At 42.8% G+C, this 20,204-nt stretch overlaps 1 protein-coding gene across 1 annotated transcript in view; it reads left to right on the top strand.

Moving 5' to 3' along the window:
• The first annotated feature begins 752 nt into the window (after positions 1–752).
• Positions 753–20,204, top strand: part of LIPH (lipase H) — a 31,511-nt gene continuing 12,059 nt past the window's right edge. The window contains exons 1-8 of the mRNA XM_068545649.1: positions 753–774; positions 1,306–1,673; positions 2,895–3,003; positions 7,633–7,734; positions 9,588–9,677; positions 12,521–12,688; positions 14,201–14,296; positions 16,037–16,148. Of these exons, the coding sequence (XP_068401750.1) occupies positions 753–774; positions 1,306–1,673; positions 2,895–3,003; positions 7,633–7,734; positions 9,588–9,677; positions 12,521–12,688; positions 14,201–14,296; positions 16,037–16,148 (1,067 nt within the window). The remainder of the gene's footprint in view (positions 775–1,305; positions 1,674–2,894; positions 3,004–7,632; positions 7,735–9,587; positions 9,678–12,520; positions 12,689–14,200; positions 14,297–16,036; positions 16,149–20,204) is intronic.

Here is a 20,204-nt window from a genome sequence, read left to right as displayed (position 1 = left end):
GTGCTGGGTCTTGGTTGCAGCGTGCGGGATCTTTAGTTGTGGCGTGCGGACTTCTTAGTTGCGGTATGCGTGTGGGATCTAGTTCCCTGACAAGGGATCGAACCTGGGCCCCCCGCATTGGGAGCATGGAGTCTTACCCACTGGACCACCAGGGAAGTCCCTGTGGGAGACACTTTAAAACCGTACAAATATCATGCTCCTCCTCAAGATCCACATCCCCACCCCAACCTCAGTTTAGCATCCATTGATGATTCTTGCCTAACCAATCTTTGTTATTATGGTTGCAAAATGATGAATTTCCACTCCAGCATGCATTCCACATTTATCAGTTTGCATTCAGCATTATATTGTAAGAGTCCTCCTCTCTTCTCCATGTTTCTTTATTTATGTATTTATTTGTTATGGAATCATGGATTCCTGGTTTTCAAAGGCCTATCATTCATTAGTCTCCTTAATTATTTTGTCCTCAAGTTATCCCAGATCTGGCCAGCAGAAGCCCCTTTAAGCTGGTTCCTATGTCCCTATAACATGTTTTTAAACACTCTCTTACTTTCTGCCATAAAACATTCTCTTACTTTCAGCTCATCTTAAGCTGTTCCCATTACATCCCCAGCCTTTCCATTCTTAGAGCCTAGTCAGCAGGACATATGCTAAAGGTGGTGCTTGAGCAAAGAAGGAGAGAGAGAGCCCAAGAAAGGCCACCATGGTTAACAGTTTCAGATGCTTCTGAAAGGTGCAGGGCAAGGCACATCATGTTCTCTACCACCATCCCAGGTGGGTGCTATAGACAAGGAAAGAGATGCTTGGACCCCACAGATTCTGTTATTGAGTCCTCTACCATGTGCTGGGCACTGTGAGGGATACACAAGATTACAAGGCACCATTTCAAGGAGACTGTGGTCTAGTGGGATAGACACATATGTACAGAAATACCCATAATACATCCCTGAAAATGTCTTCATTGTGCTGTCAGTGTGGCACATAGAGGGGTTTGGGGAGTTCTGGGTTGAAGGACAGACAGTAATTATGGCTGGGAGAGTCGGAGAAGGCTTCGTTGAAGTGACTTTTGGGTTAGACGTTGAAAGAGGGTAGGATTTGGAAAAATGGTTTTCTTGGTGAAAAAGAAGTTACTACTTATGAACTCCAAATCAGGTCTGACTTTGCAACTTCATTCAACTAGATCCAGCCTCTTGCTAGGTGCCGTGAGGCACATAGAAAGAACTCCAAAGAGTGTAGGACAGCACTCTTGCTTGATGCCCAACTAAGGAAAGAACTGTCACAATGCCATCTAATTTTTATTTTCAGACACAGATGAAACATGTCCTTCATTTACCAAACTGAGCTTTCACAGTGCAGTGGTTGGAACGGGACTAAATGTGAAGTTGATGCTCTACACAAGGAGAAACCCGACCTGCGCACAGGCCATCAACTCCACAGTTTTGGGGAACTTGAACGTGACCAAGAAAACCATCTTCACTGTCCATGGATTCAGGCCGACAGGCTCTCCTCCAGTTTGGATGGAGGACTTAGTAGAGGGTTTGCTCTCTGTAGATGACATGAACGTGGTTGTTGTTGATTGGAATCAAGGAGCTACAACTGTAATATACAACCATGCCTCTAGAAAGACCAGAAAAGTAGCAATAGTCTTGAAGGAATTTATCGACCAAATGCTGGTAAGGGAGAATTCTCTTAGATGATTCAGGGCCAAATTGAAACTGGCTCATTATCTGGATATTTAAAGCCAAGAGATAACTACAGTGACCAGAAGGACTATTTTTGCAATGTTTTGCAAATCTGAATAAGCCCCAGGGAAGGTGAAGGGAAGGGCCCGAGGCAAGGCCCATGCATATGGTTGTGCAGGTTGTGCACTGCACAGGGCACCTATCTAAGAGAGCACCATTGTCATTGTAGACATTGTAGATTTATATGTCTATTATGATAATTTTCTAGTGAATGACAGCAAAGGGTCCTGAGGAAGGGACAGCTTTTTCTAACTCACATAAAGGTGTCTAATGGGTATGAGAGGTTCTGTCTAGGGGTTTCCTGGCTTCAATGCCTAGAGTTTCCTCAACTTCTATAGCTCTTCCTTTTCTTAGAAATGCCAAAAGTTTAGTGACCAGATTATCCAAAACCAAAACGGATACACATGGTCTGATGAACGATTTGTGTGTGAGTATGATTTATGTTTTCAGAAGACTTACAAAGATGAAATAAATCTTAAATTTAATTTAATTTAATCTATTTCATGAACTGTCCTTTTTATGAAAAAAAAAAAAATGACTTGACATCAGGACTACTTCAGAGAGTCACACCTGGTGGCCACTGTGGCCAGGGGTGACATAAATTTTACATGAGCTTCCTACTTAAGCCACAGACTTTGGGAAAGTGAATATTAAAATGACTCACGACTGGCTGGCCCAGGACTATGGTTAGTGTGCCCTGCCCCTTTCTTTCCTTCCTTCCCTCTCCATGGTGACTTCATTAACTGAGCCAGCATGGACATAAAGGAGTTCATCAAAATGTTTGGTTGCCCTTCTCAGTTGGGAAGGTTTTAAGGATGTCTCAGCTTGGTTTCTAGCAGAAGCATGAATGGAGACACCATGGCATAAAGGTGAAGGCATAAGTGTGGAGTTGGACAGACCAGTTTGAATTCTGCCCTGCCCCCTCCCTGCCTGACCTTGGGCAGATGACTTCAACCCTGGGCTCAGTCTCCTCATCTGTATAATCAAAAGAATAGCATTTAGTTTGTGTGGGTGTTGTGACATTTCAATAAGAGAATGGATATAAGGTGCCCAGAAATGTTTCTCCGAAGTCAACAGTTAGGAAATTTCTCCAGATGTTGTCAACTCCTTGGCCCCTCACAATTTATAACGATGGACCTCTTGAAATTCCAGGCAGAAGGAGCTTCTCTGGATGACATATACATGATTGGAGTAAGTCTAGGAGCCCACGTAGCTGGGTTTGTTGGAAAGATGTACAATGGCCAGCTGGGAAGAATTACAGGTAAGGCTTCCTGTGAATGGGCACAGGGTAACCAGACTGCTCAGGGTGTTCCCTGGGGGAGCATGATGCAGGCAATCCTAGTCCTTGGGTTCAAAGCCAGCTCTTCCAATTACTTAACCTCTCTGAGCAAATGTCCTCTTGTGCAAAGGGAAGACCATAGTAGTAATTGACCTTAGCAATATTAAATTTATTATTTAATAAAATATGTGCAAAGCACTTTGTAAATTGTATATGCCATAGAAAAGATTGGTGGTGACTTTATTTCTCTTCTGGCTAGAAAAACAGCTACATCCCATGGGGATTTTGCCCCAAGCAGATAGCCTTCTTCCTTTCATTTAATCCAAGATAGTTTCAACTATATACCTAATATATCCCCAGGCATAGCTGGAGCCTCATGATAGGAAAATGAGATGGGAATTATGTTGTCTGGAGCCTACTCTGTGAATATCGGCTTTCAGGCCAAAGCTGAATAAAAACCCTCAGAAACAACAGCATGTGAAATTCCAAACAAAGATTCCCTTGCTGGGTTCATTTGCCTAGTGTTCTGTAGCTTTCCATAGCTACAGATGAAGGGCTGAGGGAGGCTTTCTCTTTCAGAGACTCAAGGCTTCCATACCTTTCCCAGAATCGATCCTTACATTGAGATAGCCATTCCAAACCTAGGAAGTCTGGAAGGTAGATGTGAACAGAGGGAGGGAGGGGAGAGGTAAATGATTCAAACCAACTACATTTGGGAGGTAACCTTTCAGAGCCACAGGTCTGAATGTGCTACTTAATTTGACATGTGGCCCTGGGCATGTCCCCACCACCACCCCCTGCCCTAAATCTCTCTCTCTCTCTCACATACACACCACCCCCACCCCCCCCACATTGGCTGGTGTCTCTTCTAACCTTGGTACTTGAGGTTACATTCTTTTTCCTGGCTATTTTTTTTTCTCACTTTCACCCCAAAGGCCAAGGTTGCCCTTATCTTATTTACCTGCTTTCCTAGGGAAGCAAAGCTCTTTTTCAATTTTTTAAAATTATTACTATAATGTTTTAGAAAGCAGTATGTCTTTACTTTTTATAAATTCATTTTCCCTTATGGGTACAAAGGACAGATGGCTCAAATGTGCTTGTTTTCCTTGTCTATTGGGAGCTTCTCCTCTGGGAGCTGGGACTTTTCCCAGTGGTGTGTTTAGAAGCTGATCAGCTCTCAAAAAAAAAAAAAAAAAAAAAAAGATTTATAGCATTTGTTGATTTCCATGATGTAAATACTCCCACTGTGGCTGATTTCAAGCTACTGACCTGACATCACTGACCACACAGTTTGGGAAGAGATAAGCAAAATCTGCTCTCCAGTGCTGGTGCTGGGAGGCTCTAGCCCACCACTGCCTTATTCCATCTACCCCCTAATTTTGCTCCTCAGCCTCCCAGTGAACCTGTTCCCACGACTACTTTGGATGGGAATGCAATGTAACCTGGCCTCTGACCATGGAGATTCCCTGAGCCAACCTCCCTTCCACCCTGGGCCCACGTGGCCCTGCTCTGTGACCTGGACTCAGCCAACAGTCTGCAGCTCAACTTTCTGTCTCCTCTGATTGACCCATGTTCTCCCAACTCCTCATCCTCTCTGAGCCCCAAGGTTAATCTCACCTGTTACTGAGAGCTATTTCAGGGGTAAAGCATTTCCCTTCTCCACTCACCTTCCACTGCCTTGCCAGAGTGGGATCACTGGATTGAGGGGAGGGAATTTGGCCTGTTACCCAAGGACATAATTCCCTCCCAACTCCCAAGAACTGGGTGATTCTGCTTGTTAATTATCTAGACCAGAAGGCTGCTTCATCTCTTCCATTTCCCTTTTTTTTTCTGCTCTTCCTTCTCCTTTTGCTCTCCAGGCACATCTCCTGGTATTACTTTTCATTAATTTCCTCAACAGAAGATGGCAGAAATGAATGGGTTTAAAAACATTTCAAGTACCTACATCACTTGATAATACATTAAATTTGATTCTTGTAAAAATCACCTTGGGGCGATGGATACCATGCTGACTTGCTGAATTGGAATCTCTGGGCTTGAGGTCCAGGAGTCTGTACTTCCTTTTTTTTTTTTTTTGGCCACGCTGCGAGGCATGTGGGATCTTAGTTCCCCAACCAGGGATCAAACCCATGGCCCTTGCAGTGGAAGTGTGGAGTCCTAACCACTGGACCACCAGGGAATTCCCGGCGGTCTGTACTTTTAACCAGAAGATGCAGGTGGTCTGAACACCATACTTTAGGAAATGACCACAAAGCTGTGTTGTCCAATATAGTAGCCACAAGCCACATGTGCCACTGAGCACCTGAAATGTTGTTAATGCAAATCGAGGTGTGCTGTAAATGCAAAACACACACTGGAATTTGAAGACTAGGTACAAAAGAAGGGTATTAAAGAATTTCAAATTTTTTATATTGATTACATGTTGAAATAATTTTCTGCTATATTGGGTTAGATAAAATGTATTATTAAAGTCAATCTTCCTTGTTTCTTTTTACTTTTTTAAAGTGGTTGCTAGAAATTTTTAAATTATATATGTGGCTCACATTATATTTCTATTGGACAGCACTGCCTTGGAGAGTTAGTTCATGGTGACCTTGGGGATGGGAGTAAGAGGCCCCTGAAAACGCATGCAAAATGTTTGACGTCTCTCCTGGGGAGAGGTCCAGAGCTTTTATCAAATTCTCAAACTGGTTAATCTTGTAATCAAAGCCAGGGATCACTAGCTAGACACTTTTCTGGCTATCACAGAGCAACAAGAAAGAGCTCCATTTTGTCATTTTTGTTTCTATTCTATAATAATTTCAATATTCTGGATTCAGATCCCAGAGTGCTTTGGTAAGTCTTCTGAAGTAGCAATTCATTCTACCTCTATTTTGCAGATAAGGAAACTGAGGTTCAGAGAAGTAAAGTAACCTGCTTAAGATCACACAGCTGGTTAATGCTAGGTTTGGGGTTCCATGTCACATCCATCTGACTCCAATGGTCTCTGCTCACACAAAATATGCAGCTTTTTTAGGGCAGTTTGTGATTTTTGGCTGACAGTATAAGCTGATCATTTGCTATGAATTATCTCTAAGGAGATCATATGTCCAAGTTTACTGTGACAGTCCTCATTTGTGTCTTCTGTCCTGGCACAATTATTAATAGCAGCCTTATCACTTTCAAAATTGCCCTGGTTTGGATTTTATATGGTAAGCCAATGTATCTGCTGTGGATCTGGAGGTTGCTATAAACTGAGGCTCTCACTGTTCATTTTCTCAGACTGGAAATGATGCTGTTTCATGTGAGGAGGGGGAGGCTTCCCCAGCAAGGTCTTTCCAAGGTTATGAGTTTCTCATTCTGTGCAGAGACTATCCTGTGGACTTGGGTACCTGGGTGTTGATCCACCTCCTCCCCACATCAGTTTCAGTTGGGAGCAGACAGAAGAGGAAGAAAAGCTGGCGGGTGGGGTGGGTGGGGGAGACAGAGGGAGATAAAATTAGGAGGCAGATAAAGACATGCCTCAAGGAAGCAAGGGTGTTGGCCAGGGAGAAATGGAGAGATTGGGGCTAGAACCAGGACTGCTGAGGCAAAGATGCTATCTCTTGGATTTTATACCACCGGGGGATAGGGGATGTCATTTAAAATGACCTTCATAGATTAAAAACTCAGAGACATCCCTTGAAACCTTTTTCACTCCAGGTAAGTTTCTAGTTAGCAAGGTCTTTGGGATCCTCTGGTGTTTCGTTTTTAGTTTGTGGTTACATCATCGTAGGAGCTGCTCTCTTGCTTTTGCAGCTGTTTCATAATAATGGTGAGGAATGTCCAGTTAACATTGACCAAGAGCAAGAAATCAGTTCAGGCATTTATGGGGTGGGTTAATTCTGCAGGAACTGGCACCCACTTAATTTCCCTCTTCCATACCTAGTCTAATACCTGGCCTGACCAGTGAGTCTCACACTTTCCCACTCAGTTTGCCAAACCCAGTTCAATGAAATCAAAAGCTCAACAGAGAGAGGTGGTTGCATTGTGAGGCTGTGGTTGCATTGTGAGGCTGTGGCCCTGGCTAAGACACTTGACCTCCCTGAACCTCAGTTCATTCATCTGTAAAATGGGAATGACAATAGCTACCTTTCCTCCTTTGTGATGTGGACCAGGTGAGCTGGTAAATGTGAATAAAAATGGAAACAATAAAGGAGTTTTTTTAATAACAAGAAAGAAAAGTTGAGTGAAGTTTCTGGATTATTTAAAATGAGATAAAGATACGTATAGTGTCTGCTTTTTATATGCACCCTTAGATGCTTTTTTCCTGAGGAACCAGTTTATCCCAGTCCCTGGTCCCCATATGTCTGTGCACTCCCTGCCGTGGAGCCCTGCACAAGGTATAGTACACCTCCAGATGGAGTCTGGATGAGTTCTCAGGGGGCGCTGTGAGGGTAACCACCTTTAGTGTGGGAAAAGGCTATACAGGGCTGTGGAAAGGAGCCTGACACAGCAGGATGGGAATGTGAGTGCCTGCCCACCCGAGGATGCCCCGCAGCCTGTGAGCCATCTCCGTGGGCAGGGATCCAAAGCCCGGCTGCAGGTGACTCATGGCGTGGGGCTGCCAAGCCGACTCTGTTTTCCTTCCAGGTCTGGACCCTGCAGGCCCTTTATTCAATGGGAGACCTCCAGAGGACAGATTAGATCCCAGTGACGCACAGTTCGTTGACGTCATCCATTCTGACATTGATGGTAACATTCCTTGTGGGTCAGTGACCACCCACACCCTCACCCCCAAACTCCTAAAGAGTCTCCCCCTAGGGGGATCGTCATGCAGGGGTGGATCAGGTTCCTCTAGATTCCCTCTTTTCCTACGGGGCAAGTTTCCAAATCCACAAGAATACTGAAGGGAAGCTGCTTTAATGCAGGCACCCAGGATCTCCTGATGGAGTAGAGGTACGTTTCCCGTTGTCTCCTATTATTTTTAAAGTGATCATCTTGACCAGTCAAGGACAGGCTGATTTGCACACCATGTGGACAAATGTTTCCATAAGTACAACTGGGTTTGGATGCATGATTCCCTGTTTTTGTTGGTTCTTTGTCATTATTACCTTAAGCTGAAAGATATGTTTAAGTGTTGTGTCTTTCCACACAGAGCATTTCTGAACCACCTATAGGTCTCTAGCTCTCTGTGGATCTTCCTGGCTATTTCTATCTTTCATGGTGTTGATTTCATTTCTGGGATTGGGTACATGGCTTGGGGGTTGGGCTGATGTTACAGATGGGTCTTTATATCCAGATGTCTGGGAGAAGAGCTGGAGTAGGAACTTGGGGGAGAGCTGAGGGGACAGACCAGAGTGGACATTTAATAGTACATCTCCTTTGTGATACAACCACCTGAAACACACTTGACTGCCTATTGTGGGCACTCTGGTGTGGTATTCAGCAATTGTTTGCCTTAGAAGAAGTTTCTCTGTGAAATAGCTGTGTTCTTACTATGCAGTTTGCAAAGTATTACCTTACTTAGGTGCAGTACCTCAATGCTATTTTAATGCTTGATGGCATAGAGTAATTTATTTTTTGTTCTTGAAGAGGGCAAATTTTGAAGGAAAAATATAAGCTTTGCAGTCAAGGCAGAGGTGGACTCAAATCCCAGGTTTGGTTCTTTCTGGTGGTATCATGTTTGGTCCATAAGTCCTCCAAGCCCCAGAATCTTCATCTGTAACTTACTTCATCTGAATTTACCAATGGCTACTTTTCAGACATTGTGAAAATTAGAAGAAATCTGTGTAAAACCCCTAGTATCACACCCACAGACACATGTAGTTTCCTGAACATATAATAGCTATTATCATTATTGCAATGATACACTATATATGTGTGTATACATATATATACATACATACATATGTATAATCTTTTTTTTTTTGGCCACACTACACGGCATGTGGGATCTTAGTTCCCCGACCAGGGACTGAACCAATGCCCCCTGCAGTGGAAGCGCGGAGTCTTAACCACTGGACCACCAGGGAAGTCCCTGTATAATCTTTTAATCAAGCATTTTACTGATTACTTTGGAGTTACAAGGTCAAAGAGAATAAGCAATTATTAAATCTATCTATAATTTTCTAGGTCCCCATTTTCTAGAAGAGTTTCCAATCTTTTAACCATCCTAGATCCCCAAACTTTAAAGGTTTCTCCTACTAAGTGAAGGTTCATTTTTTCCTGTTTCTTATTCATTAAAGACTTACACAAATGTAATTAGAGGCTCAGGAAGCACCTAGCAATGAGTGTTCCAGCCAAATATAAACATGAAACATATCATTTTATCAGCCATGTGGTGAATGAGTGACCAAATTCTCTTACATTTTCAGAAATATGGGAAATAAATTCTGTTACTAGCTTCATAGTCTCCTACTTGGAAATCACTGCTTTCTAACTAACTATCTGGCTAACTTTGGACAAAATATTTAAATAGGTTTAACGACAACAATAGCAGCAAAGACAAGAATAAGACAATCTCTGCCTATATCCTAAACAGGCAAATGAGCTATGAGATGGGAAAAGTTCAAAGCAGTATAAAAGCGTAGTATATTGTCTTTTAGCACTGGGCTACAGGGAACCATTAGGAAACATAGACTTCTACCCAAATGGAGGATTGGATCAACCTGGTTGCCCCCAAACAATATTTGGAGGTAAGTGCAGATACTTTATATTTTGTAAAATAGTGGTTTAAAAAAGGTGTATTTTAAAAATCTGATATTATTCTATGTGAAATCGTTTTTAATCAAAAACAAATTTCCTGAGAAGATAGAGGTGGTATAAATATAAATTATAAATTAAACATTATTACTCAAATATACTACTTAAAAAAAATAACCATATGATTAAAAGCGATTTTGAATTATTTCTCTCTCTTGAAAAGGTGTATCTTTGACCTAGAAATTACACATTTGGAAATCTCTCCTAGAGAAATAATGGAAAATGTAGACAAAAATCAGAGTGAAGATATTCAACATGGCATTGTTTATAATAGTTAAGTTTTTAGAAATAATCTAAATACCCAACATAGGAAAATTATTAAATAGTATGGTGCATCCTACACAAAGGAATGTAATTCTTAAAAACCATATTGTCAGGTTAATGAAAATGCTTACAATATGATGTTAAGTGAAAAATACACAAATTATACAGTATAATCCCAATTTGTTTTTTAAATGTATATTTGTACATGTGTAAGTGTAGAAAAAAACACTAAACATAAGTGCTCCAAATAATTATTAGTGGTGATCTCTGGATGTTGGATTTCTAGGTAATTTTTGCATCATAATTTGCTATTATTTTTTATTTTCTAAATGAGCATGTATTAGTTTTATAACGAGAAAAAACTCACAAAACAAAAATGGGTAGTTGGAGGGCAACATTAAAGTGTGATGGGGGACAGAATTAAAAAAACCCACCCTGGGCTTCCCTGGTGGCACAGTGGTTAAGAATCCGCCTGCCAATGCAGGGGACACGGGTTCGAGCCCTGGTCCAGGAAGATCCCACATGCTGTGGAGCAACTAAGCCCGTGAGCCACAACTACTGAGCCCGTGTGTCACAACTACTGAGCCCACATGCCACAACTGCTGAAGTCTGTGCGCCTAGAGCCCGGGCTCTGCAACAAGAGAAGCCACTGCTATGAGAAGCCCACGCACGCTAACAACGAGTAGCCCCCGCTCGCCGCAACTAGAGAAAGCCCGTGCGTGGCAACAAAAACCCAACGCAGCCAAAAATAAAAAAAACCCCAAAAAACAACCCCCCCGCCAAGTGCTCTGAATCTGTATTTCACCATTGTTAGAGAAAATTAAACAATCATGGAAATAATTCTAGAAAAAGATGATCTTGTTACAAAATGGTAGCTGTATATGGCCCCATGGGAATGACGTAGTGTTTGAAAATGATCCAGATGAAATGGCATAAGTAGGGCCAATCATATTGTACCATAAATGGTGTGTATTCAAATCCCATCCTGTGTGCTGTAATGTAACTACATCCATGAGCAGCCAAAGATAATGTGCTTTGCTTACAAAGGACATCCTCTGTAGCATTATTAACTTCATTGTTTCTGCAAGTGGAAGTTCCAGGAACAATAATTAAATGTCGACTTGTCAGATTTTACTCCAGTCCAGCTTGGCCCCTGCTTCTCCTCTCTCGCCCAGTTTATTTCTTTCTGTCCTCCACTGATCTCTTCTATGGGCATATGTGGACTCCAGAGAAAGAAGAAACATTGATCTGACTCCAGCTCCCAGTGCCTCTCCAAACTACTAGCTCACAATCACAACTCCTCTTTCCATGGGGTTCACTGTCTGCTATTGAGATCCTTACCTCCTTTGATTACCCATCTTTGGGACCCAGTTCCTGTTTCTGAATGACTTCATCGTCTAACCCATCAACCTTCTGATGAACCTCTCTGATATTTTGTACTTTAGTCCTTCATCAGCTCCAACTCTTCTGATGGCCACCTCTATGCCTCATCAGCCTCCTCTCTCACCACCACATCACATGGCACCCACCAAGAATTAACTTGAGGCTTGTGTCTCACCTCTTCTTGCCCACTTACAGCTTCCAGTGCCACCTCCTATTGTTCAGCTCCTCTCACTTCACCCTTCACCTCTGGAGCAGAAATGGAGCCCCTGTCACTTGTCTGCTCTCATGAATGCCCTGTGCACCCCCAGGCCCTTAGGTCTCTGCCATGTCAGCCCCCATCTTTGCTTGGGCACATTCTGGAGAAGTCATGGAGTCTTGTTGATCAAGTACAAGGTCCAGGCAAACTTGTTAACTTCTCCATGGCCCTCAATAATGCCAGAAAAGCCTCATACTTATCTCTTGCTGACTCCCTATGATCACTCCTCATGCTTCTATTCCAAATACCGCCCCAGCTATAAACCCTCACCTCTTAGAGGTGAGCTAGATCTGACTTTTGTACCTAGATCAAGGTCCCACCTGAAGGAGCCATTTTATCTATCCTAACCTTAGATCACAAAGTTGGTCTTTACATTCATTTCCCCATCTGACCCAAGGTGGAAGCATCCCCCATCCTTTTTCACAACTATCTCCTCTCCTTGCCCTCATTGGGGATTTTCCTCTACAAATTGCTCCCCAATGCCGTCTTTCTCTCATGTCTTTACTGGTTTAAATGTGCTTGCCTTCTGCTGAAAACCTCTGGGGGATCTCTGACTACCACTGACATTTCTTCCTCCTTTCACTGACAAAGGAAGGACAAAGTCAAGTCCTTTAACCTCTCTGAGTCTCAATGTCCTGCTAGGTAAAATGGGGGTAATCATGCCTATCTTCTTGTCTCCTGCCATTTGTCAGCATGAATCCTGATCTATTGGTTTTATAAAGATTAAATGAAATCAAGTACATTGAAGCTGTTAGCACAGTGCCTGGTATGTAGGAGACATGATAAATTATGTGTATAAACAATATGCGAGGCACTATTTATTACTAAATGCTACAACTGCTCTACTCTTTGATCATTCCTTTTACAACCCAGGAATGCAGTATTTTAAGTGTGACCACCAGAGGTCCGTGTACCTGTACCTTTCTTCGCTGAGAGAGAACTGCACCATCACCGCGTATCCCTGTGACTCCTACCGGGATTATAGGAACGGCAAGTGTGTCAACTGTGGCATATCACAGACGGAGTCCTGCCCCCTTCTGGGTTAGTCCAGCAAGCAGTTTCCCACTCTGATTAACAAAGAGCTAATTTCTGGTAGAATCCTAGCACCATTTTACCATCTAAAAATGGGCCTGAAAATGCTGTTTTTAAAAAACTTACTGGGCTTCCCTGGTGGCGCAGTGGTTGAGAATCTGCCTGCCAATGCAGGGGACAGGGGTTCGTGCCCCGGTCCGGGAGGATCCCACATGCCGCGGAGCAACTGGGCCCGTGAGCCACAACTACTGAGCCTGCGCGTCTGGAGCCTGTGCTCCGCAATGGGAGAGGCCGCGACAGTGAGAGGCCCGCGCACCGCGATGAAGAGTGGCCCCCGCTCGCCGCAACTGGAGAAAGCTCTCGCACAGAAACGAAGACCCAACACAGCCAAAAAAAAAAAAACTTACTTAGTTTTTTCTAGCCAATTTGTTCTGTGAAGTACTCTGGGGTCTCCTAAGAATAAAGAATGCTAGAAAGGCAATCTATATGGGATTTCATCCAGAAGGTAGTGCCACCTCCCTGGACACTTTATTCTAGCAAGAAAAAGAAGGTTCCAGAAGAGTTTCCAAGCTCACCCAGGCACAGTCACCTTACGTAGTCTGCTCCTGTGGGGACAGGAGCACCCTCTCCAGGCACACAACCTCTCTGCTGGGGGAGGGTTTGGCAAAGCAACCCCTCTAACAAATTGTGTCTGTAAATGCCCTCATGCCACACTCTGGTGCTGTGTGCATGGACACATACAGGGGTGGGCTGGGGTAACAGACACCGTGGAGGCTGCTTGGATATTTGCTAAGGGTTAGCAGAAATATTCCGGGTGGTGGAGACTTTGTAACTGGATGGTCATGAGAATTCTCTAATTGTACCCAAAGGAAAGACTCAAGTTAACATCAGGGCATGCTATATAGACAAGGGGTTCTCAGACTTGACTGTGCATCTGAATCATCTACAGAGCTTATAAAAAATGCTGATGCCTGGGTTCCACTCCAGATCAGTTAAGTCAGAATGTGCAGGCCACTCCCTAGCAGTGGGAACAGAGGAGAGAGAGAGGCCCCAGGGATGGCCCTCAGCCTCATTCCTGTAGGCACGTCACGAAGGATGACGTTTCCCTGCCTGTTGACAGAGTAACAGCAATTCCAAGTTCTCTGTACTTCAGGGGCCCAATCATAGTTCTTCAAGAAAGCACATCGCTTTGCAAAAGTGATGCTGTTCTAGGTATAAACCTGAATCTGTTTTAAATAATCTAGAAAATGAATGTATTGCTGGAAAATATCAGTGCTATTTTTAGTCTACCCAGTGTGTGTCACTCCCCACAATCCCACCCCTGCTACTGAGGACCAGGGCTGGTGATGTAATATCAGTAGATAGGGGGAAAAGCCACTGGAGGGTCCTCTGGCAAGTGGGTACGAGGGGGATTGTCTCGATGGTGGTGGCAGTCAAACCTGCTGTTCTCACTATCTCCGCCATTGCTTTTACATTTATATAATACATGTTAATGTTACACTTTTCTGACTTATTTTATAGGCTACTATGCTGATAATTGGAAAGACTATTTAAGGGAGCGGGATCCTCCTATGACTAAAGCGTTCTTTGACACAGCTGAGGAGAAACCCTTCTGCAGTGAGTGGTGAATGTGCTTGCTTGCTGTTGCCCAACTCTTTTATTTTTGGAATGGCTGAGTCTCAGCTTCCTGGCTACTTCTTGGCAAATGAAGGCCATGGTGAAGCATGGACTTTGGAGTTGGAAGGACCTAGGTTGAATCCTGACTCTCCTACATAATAGCTGTGTGACCAAGACATTTAACCTCTCTGAGTCTCAATGTCCTGCTTGGTAAAAGGGGGATAATCATGCCTATCTTCTGGGTTATAAGGATTAAAATCTCAACAAATCATAGTTGTTAGCTTCACTGGACGGCCATTCTAATCACTAAGATCTTCCAGAAATTTGCTTGAGCCCCAAGAGATGTGAAATTGTGGTTAGGAAAAATCAGGTGTCAGCCACATGTATGGGTCAGTTCCAGCTCCAAAACAAAAACAATGACCTTCTAAGGACATTGAGAGGTTGGGTATTCAAGATGGGAGCTAAATAGGGCAGCAGATGATCAGATGCCCCGGGAAGCAAGTAGGAATTTTCCTGGGCAGATGTACATCTTACAATCTTATCCCTCTTTTCACTTTTCTTGGGAGCAACCCTTATAAAAGAGGTTGCAGATCACCAGGTTTCCCTCCTCCTTTGGAGCCATGAGTGGCAGCCCAGGGTTTGGTGTCTGCCCAACCCAAATGGGTCAAGCCCCTGAGTACTAATGGGCCATGAAATGGCAACCCCATGGCTGACCTTATTCCCTAGTGGGACTGTCATTTCCCTGAGCCTCTTTCCCCTTCTCTGCAAGTCTGACCAAGAGATAGCAAATCTCACTATCATGGTGGGATCCCCATCTTCCCAGAGCGTCCTTGACCTTGGGGAGCAGAGAGTAGGGAGGAAGAATAGTTCTCTGGATACGTTATGTGCTCTCGTTTATTCAGTAGGAATTAATGGATATCCACAGGTATTACTGCTGGGATTACCAAGAGGAATAACCATCCCTTCCTAGTTATCATTGTAGTATATTTTAGCTTTTTTAAAAACCCCATAAGACATTATACAGGCAATATTTGTATAGATGTACACATATGTTTACCACTTTTTGGTTATCATTTGTCTTGCATTTTGTAAATAAAGTGTGTTAACTAATGATGAGAGAATACCAGAGCATGATAAGAACTCTGAGAGAGACCTGGCTTAGTCTGAGGGTCAGTGAAGGCCTTCTGGAGGGAGTGCATTCAGCTGGAACCTGAAGGATGAATTGGCAAAGGGGGCAAAGTAAGAGCGTCCAAGTTGGGGAAAGGCCCAGAAGCAAGAGAGAGCATAGCAGTGCAGGTGGTGTGGCATGACGGGGGAAGAGATGAGGGAGGCTGGGTAGGCTGGTGGACATGGCCCAGATTGAGGAAGACCTTGTCAGCTGTGGAGGGTCTCTACATGGCCCCCTATTTGGTTTATTCTAAAATGGGCGGGGATTGAAGTGAACCAATCATACTTGGCAGTAGGCCATGAGATTTCAGTTGATAAGGTGGAAACACTGATCCAAGAGTGACGCCTACACATGGCAACTGCATACCACTGAGTTCTGCCATCACTCAGGCCATCTTTACCAAAGAGAATAGAAAAAAATATTAGAAAATTCTGCCCTGGATCTTTGCAGAAAAACTAGAGGAAGAGAAAAGGAGACTCAGTTATTAGGGAGGCTGGGTTTTTACGAACTGAACCTTCAGGAAAGCAGTTGGTAATATTCTTCTCTTACCATGTTCTCTCCCTGTTTTGTAGTATATCATTACTTTGTGGATATTATAACTTGGAACAAGAACATAAGAAGAGGATCCATTACAATCAAATTGAGAGACAAAGCTGGAAACACCACAGAATCCAAAATCAATCAGTAAGTTGGGCTGGGATTCTTTGCAGCTTGCTATTTCCTTTTTTTTTTTAACAGTTTTGGGGTACTGTATTCTGCAGGGAAGGCATTATTATTATTATTATTATTTTTTAATGCTATTCTTGTCTGCTTACATTCTTTTTATTTATGTATGTATGTATGGCTGTGTTGGGTCTTCGCCTCTGTGCGAGGGCCCTCTCCAGTTGTGGCAAGCGGGGGCCACTCTTCATCGCGGTGCGCAGGCCTCTCACCATCGCGGCCCCTCGTTGCCGAGCACAGGCTCCAGACGCGCAGGCTCAGCAATTGTGGCTCACGGGCCGAGTCGCTCCGCGGCATGTGGGATCTTCCCAGACCAGGGCTCGAACCCGCGTCCCCTGCATTGGCAGGCAGACTCCCAACCACCGCGCCACCAGGGAAGCCCAACTATTTCCTTTTTTGCTCAGAGAAATTAAATCCCAAACATATCTACTTTTTAATTATAGGTCTGTATGCATCTTTGTCCTATAAAATATATAAAGGGATATACTGCTTAGTTACTTCTTGTGGCTCTTGATCTTTCAGGCTCTTTACAAATGGAATTGGTACAGGAATTTTTTTCCTTCTTCCTTCTTTCTTTCCTTCCCTCCCTCCCTTCCTCCTTTCCTCCCTTCCTTCCTTCCTTCCTTCCTTCTTTCTCCCTCCCCCCTCCCTCCTTTCCTCTCTCCTCCTTCCTTCCTTTGCGTAAACATTTAATTTCAAAAGTCATCCCTGCTAGCTATAAATGATTTAAACAGTAAAGAAGTATGTAACATAAAAGCAAACCTTGCCCCATCCCAACAATCCCATGCCCAAAGGCACCCACTCACATACACACGTTTCTATTCTTTTCTGAGCTCATAATATACATATATACATAAAAACATATATATATTTCTGAAACTCAGAAAATCTAATTTGCAATAGAAAATTGGAAACACCCTAAAAATCCAATGATGGGGAAATTGTTAGTTCCCATATAATAAAATAGTATTCAAACATTGAAGTTATTTATAAAACATATTAAATGAAATGCTTATAATGTACTAAGTGAAAAAATGCAGGATATAAAATTATATAAAGTATAAAATTAGCTCAACACTGTAAAAATAATGAAAAAGAAACATGCCAAAATATGTTAGATTGCCCCTTGGGTGGTAGGAATATGAGCGCTTTTTAAAGTTTCTCTTTACTTTTCAATTTGCTGTGCTGTTGTATATATATATAGTTTTAAAAATAACGAGTAATTTTTTTCATCTGTTACTTTTATAATCAGGAAAAAGGGAAAAATACCCCAAACCCTTTAGTGTAAGCAAAGGGATTTGAGGCTCCTTTCATTCATTTACTTAGGAGGTGTTTCCTGGGTCCTATTATCTACTAGACACTTGGGTTGTCTCTTGGCCTCATCCATAGAGTACCACGTAGATTGTCATCTGAAACTGGCAATCGCCTTATGGGCTCACTGTGTAGATAAATAGGGAAGGTGTGGGTGTGGGGTTTGGAAGTGACTTTTTTTTTTTTGGCTGCACCGCACGGCTTGTGGGATCTTAGTTCCCTGATCAGGGATTGAACCTGGGCCCTCAGCAGTGAAAGCGCAGAGTCCTAACCACTGGACCGCCAGGGAATTCCCTGGAAGTGACTTTTTAAAATGCATCCTTGGATCATAATAATAACAGCCTTTGTTTATTGAACCAAGCACATTACAGACATTGGTTAATGTAATTCTCACTAAAATCCTGTGAAGTGGTATTACCATCCCTATTTTCTTTTTAATTTATTTATTTTATTTATTTTTATTTGTGGCTGTGTTGTGTCTTTGTTGCGGTGCGTGGGCTTCTCATTGTGGTGGCTTCTCTTGTTGTGGAGCACGGGCTGTAGGCACGTGGGCTCAGTAGTTGTGGCTCGCAGGCTTCAGTAGTTGTGGCTCTCAGGCACTAGAGCACAGGCTCAGTAGTTGTGGTGCCCGGGCTTAGTTGCTCTGCAGCATGTGGGATCTTCCCGGACCAAGGCTCGAACCCGTGTCCCCTGCATTGGCAGGCGAATTCTTATCCACTGCGCCACCAGGGAAGCCCCTATCATCCGTATTTTATAAATGAGGAATCTGAGGCTCACAGAGGGCAAGCGGTTTGGCCAATATCACACTCCCTTCAGCGCCGATGTCCCCAAACCCATAGTGGGGCAGCATTTTCAGGGAGGGAACCACTAAGGGGCCACATCTTGAGAAACCAGCCTCAGGTAGTTTATAGGCATCAATGAGGAAGGTGGGCAGAGACCTCATCTGGGAGTCTAAGAAACAGCAAAATTTGGGTATTTGTGCCAATAATTGGTTACATATTTGCTTTACCTATGTCTTAGAAATTTGAATTTCATATAGTGAATTTCTCCCAAGTAGGAATTCCTAAAGTTGGAGGCTTGTTTCTTGATTAAGATAGAGACCTTAACATCTTTATTTTAGCCATGTTTAGTCATTCCCATTTTAGTCATGTTTGTGAAAAAGTCATCACCGATCAGAGAATATATGGGAGAAAAGGAAATAGTTGTTCTATTTCGTGATAAGATTATGGATACTTTTCTCTTTTCTGCCAGGTAAACTTTAACATTTTAGTATTTAGTATTTTTATGATTTAAGAAAATGGAAATAATAATATTAGAATATGTACCTGAGCTTATTCAGTCTTACCAGTCTATGGGTTACAAATGAAGTCACATTCAAGGATATTATCTGCCTGTTGACTCTCCCTGTATATGTGTTTTTGATATATATATATTTTTTAACCTTAAAAAAATTGAGATATAATTCACATACCATAAAATTCACCTTTTTAAAGTTTATAATTCAGGGGTTTTTAGTATATTTACAAAATGTGAAACCATCAATACTATCTAATTTCAGAACATTTTTGTCATCTCAAAAAGAAATCCCATACTTATTAGTAGTAATTCCCCATTCCTCCCTCCTGTCCAGCCCCTGCCAACCACTAATTTGCTTTCTGTCTCTATAGATGTAGACCTATAGACCTATTCTGGTCATGTCATATAAATGGAATCATACAATATGTGGTCTTTTGTGTCTGGCTTTCTTTAAAATTTTTATTTATTTATTTATTTTTGGCTGTGTTGGGTCTTCGTTGCTGCACGCGGGCTTTCTCTAGTTGCAGCGAGCAGGGGCTACTCTTCATTGAGGTGTGCGGGCTTCTCATTGTCGTGGCTTCTCTTGTTGCGGAGCATGGGCTCTAGGCACGTGGGCTTCAATAGTTGTGGCATGTGGGCTCAGTAGTTGTGGCTCACAGGCTCTAGAGCGCAGGCTCAGTAGTTGTGGCACACGGGCTTAGTTGCTCTGCGGCATGTGGGATCTTTCTGGACCAGGGATCAAACCTGTGTCCCCTGCATTGGCAGGTGGATTCTTAACCACTGCACCACCAGGGAAGCCCTTGTGTCTGGCTTTTTTTTTGATTTGCATGTTTTCAAGATTCATCCATGTGTAGCATTCATCAGTACTTCGTTCCTTTTTATGGCTGAATAATATTCCATCGTATGAATATTCTACATTGTATTTTGATCCACTGACCTCTGGCCCAGATGCACCACTGTGCTCACACATACCACATTTTAAATACCCATTCACCAGTTGATGGATATTTGGGTTTTTTCCACTTTTTGGCTATTATGAATAATGCTACTATGAACATATATGTACACGTTTTTGTGTGGACATATGCTTTCATTTCTCTTGGGTATATACCTAGGAGTGGAATTTCTGGATCATAGAGGACTTTGTGTTTAACCTTTTTAAGGAACTCCCTGCCAAGTTGTTTTCCAAAAGGACTGCACCATTTTACATTCCCTCCAGCGATGTATGAGAGTTCCAGTTTCTTCACATCCTTGCCAACACTGTTATTGTCAGTCTTTAAAAGTTTTTTTTTCTTTTTAATCATGATAAAGAAGCATATGATAAAAAACCCCATAAAATTTACCATCTTAATCATGTTTAAGTGTAAGTTCATTAGTAAGTATATTCACATTGCTGTGAAATAGCTCTCCAGA

Source organism: Eschrichtius robustus, chromosome 6, assembly GCF_028021215.1.
Source record: "Eschrichtius robustus isolate mEscRob2 chromosome 6, mEscRob2.pri, whole genome shotgun sequence".
NCBI classification, from domain to species: Eukaryota; Metazoa; Chordata; class Mammalia; order Artiodactyla; family Eschrichtiidae; genus Eschrichtius; species Eschrichtius robustus.
This window is presented reverse-complemented; position numbering and strand designations above follow the sequence as displayed.